General features: G+C 53.8%; 1 protein-coding gene across 1 annotated transcript; it reads right to left on the bottom strand.

The window, feature by feature from the left end:
* Nucleotides 1-253: 253 nt before the first annotated feature.
* On the bottom strand, nucleotides 254-13,104 carry LOC144678496 (integrin alpha-X-like; the record flags this gene model as incomplete). The annotated part of the gene is made up of 12 exons (XM_078538259.1): nucleotides 254-457; nucleotides 1,239-1,379; nucleotides 2,101-2,249; nucleotides 3,323-3,446; nucleotides 4,661-4,737; nucleotides 5,241-5,391; nucleotides 5,555-5,708; nucleotides 7,169-7,314; nucleotides 7,818-7,948; nucleotides 10,862-10,976; nucleotides 12,344-12,417; nucleotides 13,004-13,104. Coding segments are annotated over 12 exons (1,567 nt in total), but the record flags the coding sequence as incomplete, so codon positions are not given.
* Nucleotides 13,105-15,523: the final 2,419 nt, after the last annotated feature.

The following is a 15,523-nucleotide window of genomic DNA, read 5'->3' as shown; positions in this document are numbered from 1 at the left end:
GGAGACAGAGAGAGAGGGTCAAAGTTAGACCAGGAAGAGGGTGGGGTCGAGATCGGGAGAGAGAAAGACGCGGGAGGGAGAGAGTTGGAGAAAGAGCGGGAGAGACGGAGAGGGAGAGAGCGGGAGAGAGGAGAGAGCGAGCTTGGTCTTGGGAGTGGGAGCGAAGGCGGGAATGGAAGGGTTAGAGCGAGAGAGGGAGTGAGGCAGAGTCCGGGAGGGAGGGCTGGAGCCCGCTCCTGCTGACCCCTCTAACCTGGCTGTAGGCTGTAGAGATGCCCCCTCGGACGCCGTGGTAGATGTAAACGCTCCCCTGATGCCCATTCTCCAGAGGAGCCCCTACCGCCACGTCCCGGAACCCGTCGCCGTTCAGGTCTCCGAGGGCGGCGATGGAGCTGCCAAAACGCCCCAGGCTGTTCCCTTCCTGCCCCCGGAGGGTGGAAAAGCACGAGGTATCACCCTGGGCATCGAGAGAGAGAGAGAGAGAGAGAGAGACAAGGGTGAAGCCCACGAAGATATCCTCCACCTTCACGATGCCACGCTCCTGAAAATGCCCCCTGAGAGGGTGGGGGTGGGGGTGGGCGGGGACGGGTTTGGAAAGGTCGGGAGGCTTTTGGAACTCACCTGGCCGAATTACCCACCGGAGAGGCAAAGCAGCTCAGAAACGGTGAGGGGGCAACCTCAGTAAGCCCGCCTAGCGCTGCCACCATGTTGCGGCAAGTCAAAAAGGGACTCGGGCTTGCAAAAAAACCCCCCCGACCCCCCAAAAAAAAGAAGCGTACGATGTGATTCCACGACTGGACAGCACTTGATGAACAACCCAGAGTGCGCTGACGGCGAGACCCCATTTGAGGCCATCGGGGGAGCTTATTTGTACGTACTCGAGGTGACATTCATTTATACTCAGGGGGCCCATACCTCTGCAAACAAAAGGAATATGCTCGAGCCTTGCATATTTTTTTTCTTTTTTTTGAATAGCCCGGGACCTTAGGGAGCGAACTGTTCCCTCTGTCCCTTCCTCCGTGGGCCAATCAGAGCGGTCCTGCCCACCAATCGGCACCCTTCTCTCCTGAAGCCTCACTTGTTGTGGTGCTCTGAAATTTGGGATTCTTGTGTTTGTCCCGCGAGACGCAAGGGTTGGGCAGTACATCGCATTATGTGGGAAAGTGCAAGGAATGCACAACCCTTCCCTGCCCCACCACCCCTCGCCCCCCACCGCCCCTCGCCCACGCCAACTTTACCTGGGTGGAGATCCGGCAGACGCTCACGGTACCCCCAATGCCAGCGTGGTGGTACAGGGGTGCCCCAATCAATACCAGGTCTGTCCATCCATCACCTTCTAGATCTACAGCACACAGTGTCATGCCAAAATACGACCCAATCTAGAAAAAAAAACAGCGTCCAAGAGAGCAATCAGACTTTTGCGGAGAGGCGGTTGCCTGAAATGCCCCTCTGACCTGATTTGGCATCCCCCTCGGTCCTGACCCTCCGACCGTGCGGCTCTCCCTCGGCACTGACCCTCCGACAGTGCGGCGCTCCCTCAGCACTGACCCTCTGACAGTGCGGCGCTCCCTCAGCACTGACCCTCCGACTGTGCGGCGCTCCCTCAGCACTGACCCTCCGACAGTGCGGCGCTCCCTCAGCACTGACCCTCCGACAGTGCGGCGCTCCCTCAGCACTGACCCTCCGACTGTGCGGCGCTCCCTCAGCACTGACCCTCCGACAGTGCGGCGCTCCCTCAGCACTGACCCTCTGACAGTGCGGCGCTCCCTCAGCACTGACCCTCCGACAGTGCGGCGCTCCCTCAGCACTGACCCTCTGACAGTGCGGCGCTCCCTCAGCACTGACCCTCCGACAGTGCGGCGCTCCCTCAGCACTGACCCCGCGACAGTGCGGCGCTCCCTCAGTACTGACCCTCCGACAGTGCGGCGCTCCCTCAGCACTGACCCCGCGACAGTGCGGCGCTCCTCAGTACTGACCCCGCGACAGTGCGGCGCTCCCTCAGTACTGACCCTCCGACAGTGCGGTGCTCCCTCCGCACTGACCCTCCGACAGTGCGGCCTAGTTACTGGTTGACCTGAAGCCCGGGGCTCTGTTACCTACCTGTTCCCCATCAATGTTCTGTTTCACTGTCCATTGCTTTGTTTTGAGTTCCTGTTTGAAAATGACCACTCTCCCAAAGTGCTTATAGCGCGGTGCCCCCACTATACAATATCTCTGGCCCTGTCTTCGTGCCTCTACCATTGTGTAGCCTGAGAGGGAGAGAAACAGGGAAAACACAGAACATATTCATTAAATTACCATTACTGCCCGCAGAGGAGAATGTGGGGGAGAGACAGAGAGAGACAGAGAGAGACAGAGAGACAGAGAGAGACAGAGAGAGACAGAGAGACAGAGAGAGACAGAGAGACAGAGAGAGAGAGAGAGGCGGTGAGTGAGACAGAGAGAGACAGTGAGAGAGACAGAGAGAGAAGGAGAGAGAGACAGAGAGAGGCGGTGAGAGAGACAGAGAGAGAAGGAGAGAGAGACAGAGAGAGACAGTGAGGGAGACAGAGAGAGAAGGAGAGAGAGACAGAGAGAGACAGTGAGGGAGACAGAGAGAGACAGTGAGAGAGACAGAGAGAGAAGGAGAGAGAGACAGAGAGAGGCGGTGAGAGAGACAGAGAGAGAAGGAGAGAGAGACAAAGAGAGGCGGTGAGAGAGACAGAGAGAGAAGGAGAGAGAGAAGGAGAGAGAGAAGTGAGGGAGACAGAGAGAGAAGGAGAGAGAGACAGTGAGGGAGACAGAGAGAGACAGTGAGGTAGACAGAGAGAGAAGGAGAGAGAGACAGAGAAAGAGAGACAGAGAGAAGCGGTGAGAGAGAGAGAGAGAGAAGGAGAGAGAGACAGAGAGAGACAGTGAGGGAGACAGAGAGAGACAGTGAGTGAGACAGAGACAGAATGATAGATGGAGTAACATAGGGAGGGAGAGAGGGAGAGGGAGGGAGACGGTGAGGCAGACGGTGACAGAGAGAGGGAGGGAGACGGCGAGACAGACGGTGACGGAGGGAGGGAGACGGCTAGACAGACGGTGATGGAGGGAGGGAGACGGCTAGACAGACGGTGATGGAGGGTGGGAGACGGCTAGACAGACGGTGACGGAGGGAGGGAGACGGCTAGACAGACGGTGACGGAGGGAGGGAGACGGCTAGACAGACGGTGACGGAGGGAGGGTGACGGCGAGACAGACGGTGACGGAGGGAGTGAGATGAGGAGGGAGACGGTGAGACAGACGGAGACGGAGGGAGACAGATGGCTAGACAGACGGTGACGGAGGTGCCTCTTACCCAGGTAGGCGTTGGCCATGTCTTGCGTCGCCGACTCATTGACGACGACTTCCTTCCCATCTCGCAACTTGACCAGCGCTCCCGTCCAATCGAAAGCTCCCACGGCTCCGAGGGTGATGGAGTCCTGTGTGGGTGGGGGTGTGGGGTGGGGTGTGGGGTGGGGTGGGGGGAGAGAGAGAGAGAGAGAGAGAGAGAGAGAGGCGGGTCAGCGAGTTCACAACCCCGGTACCCACCAGACGCCCGGCGACGATTCACCAGACGCTCGGTCGTTCAGCCCAGACGAGGCGGCTGGGGGGCATATTCGGGCTGTCTGGGGGGTGGGGAGTGGGGTGTGTGGGCAGGGGGGGAAAAGGGGTTGTGGCAGCGGTGGGGGCGGTGCTGACGTGCTGGTGATGGGGGGGGGAATGAGCGCCGAGGGTGATGGTGGTTCCCCGAGGGGTGGGTGTTGGAAATGGGAAGGGTCTCGGAGCAGAGAGACAGTCGAGGAGATCACAGGGGGACTCAGGGAGACGGGGTTGTGAAGACCTCACCAACAGGTACCCAGGAGCATCAGAGGGGGGGGTGACGGGAAGGGAGACTTTGGATCTTGAGGGGGGGGGCGAGGAGATAGGGACTCCCTCCCTCCGGACAAGGGACAGGGCTATGGGGAGAGAGCGGGGCAGTGGGATTAGTTTGGGGATTGATACAGGGCTATGGGGATAGAGCGGGGCAGTGGGATTAGTTTGGGGATTGATACTGGGCTATGGGGAGAGAGCGGGGCAGTGGGATTAGTTTGGGGATTGCTACAGGGCTATGGGGAGAGAGCGGGGCAGTGGGATTAGTTTAGTGATTGATACAGGGCTATGGGGAGAGAGCGGGGCAGTGGGATTAGTTTGGGGATTGATACTGGGCTATGGGGAGAGAGCGGGGCAGTGGGATTAGTTTGGGAATTGATACAGGGCTATGGGGAGAGAGCGGGGCAGTGGGATTAGTTTAGTGATTGATACAGGGCTATGGGGAGAGAGTGGGGCAGTGGGATTAGTTTGGGGATTGATACAGGGCTATGGGGAGAGAGCGGGGCAGTGGGATTAGTTTGGGGATTGATACAGGGCTATGGGGAGAGAGTGGGGCAGTGGGATTAGTTTGGGGATTGATACAGGGCTATGGGGAGAGAGCGGGTGAATGGGATTAGTTTGGGATTGATACAGGGCTATGGGGAGAGAGCGGGGCAGTGGGATTAGTTTGGGGATTGATACAGGGCTATGGGGAGAGAGCGGGGCAGTGGGATTAGTTTGGGGAGTAACACACAGTGAAACAGTTCTCGGTTTGCAGAGTGGTCCTCGGACTGAAGGATCTTACCGAGGTGAAGATGGAACTAAATCCTGTTTGTGCCAATTCCAGTTTGAATGTACTCGTGCCCGAGGATTTCCCAGTTCCTGGCAGGATAGAGGGAGAGAGAGAAAGACGCGTTAAAGGTGAGACAGAACACAGCATGCAGAGTGGGTTGGAGAGATGGGGCAGGCTGGGGGAGAGAGAGATTGAGAGAGAGAGAGGCGACAGACTGGGGAACAGAGGGATAGAGAGAGAGGGGACAGACTGGGGAACAGAGGGATAGAGAGAGGGGACAGACTGGGGAACAGAGGGATAGAGAGAGGGGACAGTCTGGGGAACAGAGGGATAGAGAGAGGGGACAGACTGGGGAACAGAGGGATAGAGAGAGGGGACAGACTGGGGAACAGAGGGATAGAGAGAGGGGACAGACTGGGGAACAGAGGGATAGAGAGAGGGGACAGACTGGGGAACAGAGGGATAGAGAGAGAGGGGACAGACTGGGGAACAGAGGGATAGAGAGAGAGGGGACAGACTGGGGAACAGAGGGATGGAGAGAGGGGTCAGATTGGTGGGGGTGGAGTTCGGAGGGTAAAGGTCAAGAACTCACCCTCGATGGCGAAGATCTTGTCCTTGAGTTTATTGTTGAGCTCCTTCAGGACCTCAAAGTTGCTGACCTTGAAGACAAAGTCTACGCTCGGCCGCGAGGCAATTGTCTCCAGCTCTTCGGTTGCTTTTGACGTGTCAAAGGCATCTCCTACCTGGGTCGGAGAGAGCGAGAGGGAGAGAGAGAGAGAGAGAGCGGGAGAGAGAGAGAGACAGAAAGGCGCGTCAGGCTCATCCTCAAGGGCCCGCGCACTCTGACCTTCGCTCCCCGGGGAGGTCGCACCGGGTTCACGGGTAGGGGAACACATCGACACTCACCCCAATGGCGTAGCGGAGAATGCCCTTGCGCTCGGCTGCCCGGATCGCCACGGCAAAAGTCACGTTCACATCGTTGGACTCCCCGTCGGTTATCACTATCATGACCCGCTGAGCGTCGTTTCGAGCCCCACTGGACTCCTCGAAGATCTGATCGCTGGTTTGTGAGGCGAAGAAGACTTTATTATTCAGGCCAAACCACCCCCCTCATCTGTCCCCGGGACCGCTCCGGTAAAATATCCCACCGCGCCCGGTCTCAAGAGTTTTATTGACTGGCTTATTCTCACACCATTCTCCAAGACCAGCCCAGTGTCCCAGCTATCTCCCAATTGTACCCTCTTCTCATTAAGCTAATGGGGCACTGTAATTAAAACAAAATGTCATAGAAAACTTACAAGATGAAATTAAAATATCATTACCAGGGATAATGATACACCCCAGCCCCTGTGGTGCCCACCAGTCCCGACTGGCATCCCTTATTTATACGTGCTCAAGGGCAATGAATACCCCTCGTCTGTTTATCATTGCCTTAACAATGTAATTGGCATGTTATTAACAAAGCCCCTAACAATGTCATTTACAGGGCATGAACACATCTACCCACCTCAGTCCCGTAACCCCTTAATACCCCTTTACCCAGTCAAAAATCTCTCCATCGCTGCTTCAGGGTAACGGCCAAATTTCACTTTTTTGGGCAGGGGTCGGGGGGGGGAAGAGAGTTCCAAACCTCTCCCGCCCTTTGTGTGAAGGAATGTGGCCTGATTTCACTCCCGAAAGGGTCTGGTTCTAAATTTAGACTCTGCTCCCTCGTCCTAGACTCTCTCCAAGCGGTGTAAATTGTGTGTCTCTCTCTCTCTCTCTCCCGACCCTATCAGTTCCCCCGAAACTTCGATCGAATCGCGCCCCCCCGCCCCCCCCCGCCCCCACCTCCGAAATTTCAGGGTAGTCTCTCCTCTGTCGTTGAAGGGTGGGTATCGTCCCGGTAAATCCACACCCCACTTCCCCCTCCCCACCCCAGGGGTCCGCATGTCCCTTCTTAAGCAGGCTCGGATGGGAGGGGGTGCCGGGGCTTCCTGACTTCTGCCCGCGGTCGGTACCCGCACCGCGATTTCACTCAGTGCTGCCTGTGCGAGGGGGTCAGGGGTGGTGGTGGGGGTGGGGGGGAGGGGGAGGAGAGCGATCGGGCCGATCGTGCTCTCCCTGAGGGGCACGGAGCTGTCTCGGGGAGATGACGCGTTGTTAAACGAGGGAAATAAAACGCAATGAAACATGCCCCCCTTCGCGTGCCCTCTGCCACATGAGCGGGGCGGGGTAGGAGGGGGGACATGTTATTCATTCAACTGTGAAATTTTAATCTTATTCCCATTCGCTTTAGGGACCCTCATCCCCGTCCGTGGATGAGGTTTCCAAGAAAAATAAAATGCGCAGGCCACTTGGTCTTAACGCCCGCCCGGTTGATTGGCATCGCCGCGCTTGGCTGAGAGCCCGCATTTCTACCCCTGGGCGCAGGGGCTAGAGGTGCTCCCAGTGACCCCCCCACCCCCCAACCCCAGGCGTGACCTACACAGGGCGGTGGGGGTGGTGGGGGCGGGGTAGGTGGAACCGATAGATACATACGTGACATGTTTGATCCCCGTGGGAGTGAAGGTCACGGAGTTCATCTGCTGGATGCGGTTGATGAGCCTGTCGTGGTCCGGAACCTTCTTATATTTGTTGAAGTCGAACTCGGTTTTTGCCTCAAGCGAAAACTGCGACACTGAAAACTGAGAAGGAGAATTAAAAAATTGGGGGATGGCCGGGGCACTGGTCGGGGGGGGTCCATACATTTTTTTCTTTTAATTGCCGCATTCGGCACCTCAAGGCAATCCCGAAATCCCTGCTGGGCGTGTTGCCGAGGGGACGCGAGGTCGTGAGGGCAGGGAGGAGGCCGTTCGGACCCTCAAGGCTGCTGGCCCCTCAGTCGATCTTCTCCCTCGACTCCGCCTTCGTCCAGCCTGCGGCTGATCTTCTCCCTCGACTCTGCCCTCCCTCCTCCCCCGATTCCCCCTCGGTCTCGGTCCTGAGATAGCAGGAGGCTATTCGGCCCTTCCCCTGGAGCCTGCTTCATCCATAATTGAGCCTGTGGCTTTCGGGGGGTGGGTGTGAGTCCCTCTCCGCAGGATTCCCAGCCTCGGACCTGCTCTCCGGCAGCCCAGGTATCGACCAGACCCCGACGTCAGCCCCTCCCGGGTCTTGTTCCCCGTCTCCGGTGCCCTGCGCGCCTCACCTGGACGTCCTTGCCTTCGAAAAGCCGGATGACGGACATCATGAACTGCTTCATTAGGGTGAAGTCGCGGCTGGCGATGCTCCCCGAGCCGTCGATCAGGAACGCCACATCGAGCTTGGACTTGGGGCAGTCTGCGGAGACACACACGGGGGCACGTGTGAGGGTCAAGGGGCACCGAGCCCGGGCACACAGCGCAGGGCGAGACCCTCCAGCCCGTCCAGGGCGTGTCAGCCGATCCCTGCAGCGGGTCCATCCCATCCCCCCACCCCTCCCACTCTCCCCCCGCTCCCCACATCACAGAACGTTACATCCTCTCATCAACCCTGTCAAACCCCTTCGAAAAGCACAGGAAATACACACACACACAGAAACAGTAACACACAATAATGCACACAGACACACTATAACACACAATAACACACAATAACACACACAGATACACACTGTAACACACAATAACACACAATAACACACACAGATACACTATAACACACACAGATACACTATAACACACAATAATGCACACAGACACACTATAACACACAATAACACACACAGATACACACTGTAACACACAATAACACACAGTAACACACACAGATACACTATAACACACACAGATACACTATAACACACAATAATGCACACACACTATAACACACAATAACACACACAGATACACTATAACACACAGACACACTATAACACACAATAATGCACACAGATACACACTGTAACACACAATAACACACACAGATACACTATAACACACAATAATGCACACAGATACACACTGTAACACACACAGATACACTATAACACACTACAATGCGCAGATACACAATAACACACACAGACACACTATAACACTCAGACACACTATAACACACAATAATGCACACAGATGCACACTGTAACACACAATAACACACACAGATATACACTGTAACACACAATAACACACACAGATACACTATAACACGCAGACACACTATAACACGCAATAATGCACACAGATACACACTGTAACACACAGATACACACTGTAACACACAATAATGCACACAGATACACACTGTAACACACAATAAAACACAGATACACACTAACACACAATAACACACAGATACACACTGTAACACACAATAATGCACACAGATACACACTGTAACACACAATAAAACACATACACTATAACACACAATAATTCACACAGATACACACTGTAACACACAATAACACACAGATACACACTGTAACACACAATAACACACAGATACACACTGTAACACACAATAATGCACACAGATACACACTGTAACACACAATAACACACACACAGATACACTATGACACACAGATACACTATGCCACACACACACAGTATAACACACAATAATGCACACTGATACACACTGTAACACACAATAACACACACTGATACACTATAACACACAGAGAAACAATAACACAATAATGCACACAGATACACACTGTAACACGCAATAACACACACAGATACACTATAACACACAGACACACTATAACACACAATAATGCACACAGATACACACTGTAACACACAATAAAACACACAGATACACTATAACACACAGACACACTATAACACACAATAATGCACACAGATACACACTGTAACACACAATAACACACACAGATACACTATAACACACTACAACGCGCAGATACACAATAACACAGAGACACACTATAACACACTATAACACACTATAACACACAATAATGCACACAGATACACACTGTAACACACAATAACACACAATAACACACACAGATACACTATAACACACAGATACACTATAACACACTATAATGCACGCAGATACACACTGTAACACACACAGATACACTATAACACACAATAATGCACGCAGATACACAATAACACACAATAACACACACAGATACACTATAACACACTATAATGCACACAGATACACACTGTAACACACAATAGCACACACAGATACACTATAACACACTATAATGCACACAGATACACACTGTAACACACAATAACACACACAGATACACTATAACACACTAGAATGCGCAGATACACAATAACACACACAGATACACTATAACACACTATAACACACTGTAACACACAATAACACACAATAACACACTATAGCACATGATAACACAATATAATATACTATAACACAGGACAACACACTATAAGACACAATAACACACTATAACACATGATAACATGCAATAAGTCACAATAACACACTATAGCACACAATAAAACACAACACACTATAACACAGGACAACACACTATAGTACACAGTAACGCACTATAACACACGATAACACACAATAATGCACGATAATGCATTAACACACAATAATACACAATAACATGCTACAACACACTATAACACAGAGTAACACACACAATATAATACACAGATACACTATGACACTCAGACACACTATAACATACAATAACACGCTATAACACAAAAATCACACAATAACGCACTATAACATAGAGTAACACACACACACATACACTCTCACACACACACACGCGCATACACGCACACACACGCACAAACACACACGCAAACACACCCATGCACTCCCTCTCACACATTCACACAGACTCTCTCACACACTCACACGCACGCACGCACATGCACACACACATACATGCCACACACTCACACGCACACACATGCACACACATGCGCACATACACATGCACACGCAAACACACAAGCACACACACGCAAACATGTACACGCACAAAAACGCACACACATGCACATGCACACGCACAAGTGCACACACACACACTCACACACACACATGCATACGCACTCACACACACGTGCACACACACACTCACACGCATGCACGCACATGCTCACAGACACACACACATATGCACACATGTGCACACACATGCACACGCACACACATGTGCACACACACATTCTGGGTTAGTAGGCAGGTAAATAGAGAGGTTGTTTGGAACAGTCTAACCTTGAAAAGCAGGTGTAAAGTTCCTGGTAGGAGTTAGGCTGCTGTCAAATTCGTAGCAAATCCCATTAATGTATGTGTTACTGCCACACGTGTACGACAGTAATGGAGCACACATCTGGAGCAGAAATAAGAAACATAAAAGGAGCAAAGTCGATGGATTGACTCATGGCCGTCAGATCGCAGATCAGCTAAATCCCAGATCCCCTGAATGCAGATCAACAACAGAAATCTGTCAGGGAATGGTCAGTGCTGAGGGAGCGCCCGCACTGTCGGAGGGTCAGTACTCAGGGAGCGCCGCACTGTCGGAGGGTCAGCGCTGAGGGAGCGCCGCACTGTCGGAGGGTCAGTACTCAGGGAGCGCCGCACTGTCGGAGGGTCAGTGCTGAGGGAGCGCCGCACTGTCGGAGGGTCAGTGCTGAGGGAGTGCCGCACTGTCGGAGGGTCAGTACTGAGGGAGCGCCGCACTGTCGGAGGGTCAGTGCTGAGGGAGCGCCGCACTGTGGGAGGGTCAGTGCTGAGGGAGCGCCCGCACTGTCGGAGGGTCAGTGCTGAGGGAGTGCCGCACTGTCGGAGGGTCAGCGTTGAGGGAGCGCCCGCACTGTCGGAGGGTCAGTGCTGAGGGAGTGCAGCACTGTCGGAGGGTCAGCGCTGAGGGAGTGCCGCACTGTCGGAGGGTCAGCGTTGAGGGAGCGCCCGCACTGTCGGAGGGTCAGTGCTGAGGGAGCGCCGCACTGTCGGAGGGTCAGTGCTGAGGGAGCGCCCGCACTGTCGGAGGGTCAGTGCTGAGGGAGCGCCGCACTGTCGGAGGATCAGTGCTGAGGGAGCGCCGCACTGTCGGAGGGTCAGTGCTGAGGGAGAGCCGTACTGTCGGAGGGTCAGTGCTGAGGGAGCGCCGCACTGTCGGAGGGTCAGTGCTGAGGGAGTGCCACACTGTCGGAGGGTCAGTACTGAGGGAGCGCCGCACTGTCGGAGGGTCAGTGCTGAGGGAGTGCCGCACTGTCGGAGGGTCAGTGCTGAGGGAGAGCCGTACTGTGGGAGGGTCAGTGCTGAGGGAGAGCCGCACTGTGGGAGGGTCAGTGCTGAGGGAGCGCCGCACTGTCGGAGGGTCAGTGCTGAGGGAGAGCCGCACTGTCGGAGGGTAAGTGCTGAGGGAGCGCCGCACTGTCGGAGGGTCAGTGCTGAGGGAGCGCCGCACTGTCGGAGGGTCAGTGCTGAGGGAGCGCCGCACTGTCGGAGGGTCAGTGCTGAGGGAGCGCCGCACTGTCGGAGGGTCAGCGCTGAGGGAGCGCCCGCACTGTCGGAGGGTCAGTGCTGAGGCAGCGCCGCATGTCGGAGGGGGAAGACGATGAGGATGGCCGCTCCACGAGGTTGCGATGTCACCACATGTCGCAGAATCCCTCTCCTCCCTCCGTCTGGGTGCCGTTCCCCCAATCTGCCGAAGATGCTCGCCTCACCTCGTCCCCCACACGCGTCGATACTCACCAAGAGCTTTTGCGGGGAGCTCGGGTTGGCCGTCAGTCCAAGTCCAACTCCTTCGATGTGTAAACCCGGAGATTCTGCAGGGGTCGGGGTGAGGGAGGAAACCACAGAGGCGCAGTCACAGCGAGGCAAACTCTCAAAGATACATCGTGACGTTTAGAAAGTGATAAACCCCTCCCTCGGCGCCGGAGAGGAATGGGCACCTAACCCAGTTTGACCCCGAACCCCATAAGGCGATGTAAGTGACCATCTGGTCAGTCGGAGAGAGTGATTTTACGGAGGGAAGAGAGAGAGGGAGAGAGAGAGAGAGAGAGGGGGGTGGCGGAGAGTTTTTGGAAGTGAATTCCAGGGTTTATGGCTCCGGAGTGAGTGGAGGGGAGGGGGAAATGAGAGGGGGTGTTGAGGAGGAGGTGACAGAGGAGGATGGGGGTTGAGGGGTCATTAGGTCGCGCAGATCGAGAGCATTTTTACATTCAGTGCATTGAGCACGTATAAGTAAGCGTCGGTCGGGAGCCGGGGTGTGGGCAGAGGGTTGTAAGGCCGAAACGGGTCAATCAATCCTCTTGACCGAAGACAGCTCTGGGTCCTGGTTTTTTTGGCTGCGCCGACTAGTCTGGAATCTTTGAAGGGCCCCCTGCCCTGGGTCTCAGCCTCGCTGCTTACCTGGAATGGGGATGGCCATGCAGGGATGGGACGAGTCCTCACACTTGTAGACGGCCCCTGTCACGTTCCCGTGCCGTGCGAGAGGGGCGCTGACCACGATCCTGCAGGAAAAGCCCGGACACCATCCATTCAAAGCGGGAAGAGGGGACAGGAGGAGGCCGTTCGGCCCATCGTGCCTGCGCTGGTTCTCCAAGTGAGCGATTCACCGAGTCCCGCTCCCTCCCCACCCCCGTTAATCCTGCACGTTCTTCCTTTCCCGATAACAATCCCATTCCCTCTCGATTGACCCTCCCTCCCCCCACACTCTCAGGCAGCGCGTTCCAGACCCTAACCCCCTCGATTGACCCTCCCTCCCCCCACACTCTCAGGCAGCACGTTCCAGACCCTAACCCCCTCGATTGACCCTCCCTCCCCCACACTCTCAGGCAGCGCGTTCCAGATCCTAACCCCCTCGCTGCGTGAAAAAGTTCCTCCTCGTGTCTCCGTCGCTCCTTTTACCCATCGCCTTCAATCCGTGTCCCTCTGCTTCTCGATCCTTCCCCCCAATGGGAACAGTTTCTCCCGATCCACTCCACCCCAGATCCCCTCGTGATTTTGAACACCTCGATCAAATCTCCTCTCCACCTTCACTTCTCCGAGGAGAACAGTCCCAACTTCTCCAATCTATCCACGGAACTGAAGTTCCTCATCCCTGGAACCATTCTCGTGAATCGTTTCCACACTCTCTCTCTCTCTCTGTCTCTCTCTCTCTCTCTCTCTCTGTCTCTCTGTCTCTCTCTGTCTCTCTCTCCAATTCCTTCACATCCTTCCTAAAGTGCGGAGCCCAGAACTGGACACAATTACTCCAGCTGAGGCTGAACTCGTGTCTTATACAAGTTCAACATAACCTCCCTGCTCTTGTACCCTACACCCCTATGAATAAAGCCCAGGATACTGTCTGCTTTACTAACCGCTCTCTCCCCCTGTCCTGCCCCCCTTCAATGATTTATTCCTCATATACCCCCAGCTCCCTCTGCTTCTGCACCCCCTTTAGAATTGCCCCCTATATTTTATACTGTCTCTCCGCTTTCTTCCCACCAAAATGAACCACTTCACACTTCTCTCTGTGTTAAACTGTATCTGCCACTTGTCCGCCCACCCCACCAACCTGTCTATGTCCTATTGAGGTTCTACACTCTCCTCCTCACAGTTCAAGGTAACCTCAGTTTCCATTCCCACATACCCTCTCTCACACACACACACACACACACACACACACACACTCACTCACATATACACACAGACACACACACGTACACGCACTCACTCACATACAAAAACACACGCTCATCACACACATGCACACAGACACTCTCTCACACACACTCACGCACACAGACACACACACACACACATGCAAACACACACACTCACACACACACACACACACACACAAAAACACACACACACGTTCACACACACATGCACACTGTTACTCACGCACATACACATACATTGATGCACACTCACACACACAAAACCAACATACAAAAAGCACACAGACACACACACACACTCTCACACACTCTCTCTCTCACACACTCACAAACACACACACACAAGCACTCACACACACACATGCACAAACAGACTCACACACATGCACACTACACACACTCATAAATGCATGCAAACACACAGTCTTAGACATTCACACATACACAGACACACACACTCTCACACACACACACACATATGCTCTCTCTCTCTCTCACACACACACAAATACACACACGCTCACACACACACATACTCACACACACTGTCAGACACAAACGCACACACACACTAATACACACACATGCAAATGCACACAGTCACACTCACACAGAGGCGCACAGACATACACAAACAAACACACACACACACACATGCACTCACACACACATTCTCACGCACAAATGCACACACACAAACACACACACACACTCACACACTCACTCTCTCACACACACAGACACACATAAACACAGGCAGACACAGACACTCACTCACACACAAACACAAATGCACTCACACACTCTCTCTCTCACACACATGCACACACTCTCACACACACTCTCACACTCTCACACACACACAAACGCACACACACTAATACACACACATGCAAATGCACACAGTCACACACACAGAGACACACAGACACACAAAAACACACACACACAGACACACACACGCACTCAAACACACACTCTCAAACACACACACTCTCATTCACAAATGCACATACTCACACACACAAACACACACACACAATCTCTCTCACACACACACACACACACACACACAATCTCTCTCTCACACACACACACACACACACACACACAATCTCTCTCTCACACACACACACACACACACACACAATCTCTCTCTCACACACACACACACACACAATCTCTCTCTCACACACACACACACACACACAATCTCTCTCTCACACACACACACACACACACACACACAATCTCTCTCTCACAC

This window comes from Cetorhinus maximus, unplaced genomic scaffold (assembly GCF_964194155.1).
Source record: "Cetorhinus maximus unplaced genomic scaffold, sCetMax3.hap1.1 HAP1_SCAFFOLD_4451, whole genome shotgun sequence".
Taxonomy (NCBI): domain Eukaryota; kingdom Metazoa; phylum Chordata; class Chondrichthyes; order Lamniformes; family Cetorhinidae; genus Cetorhinus; species Cetorhinus maximus.
The sequence above is the reverse complement of the archived record's forward strand: the minus strand, read 5'-3'. Positions and strand labels throughout refer to the sequence as shown.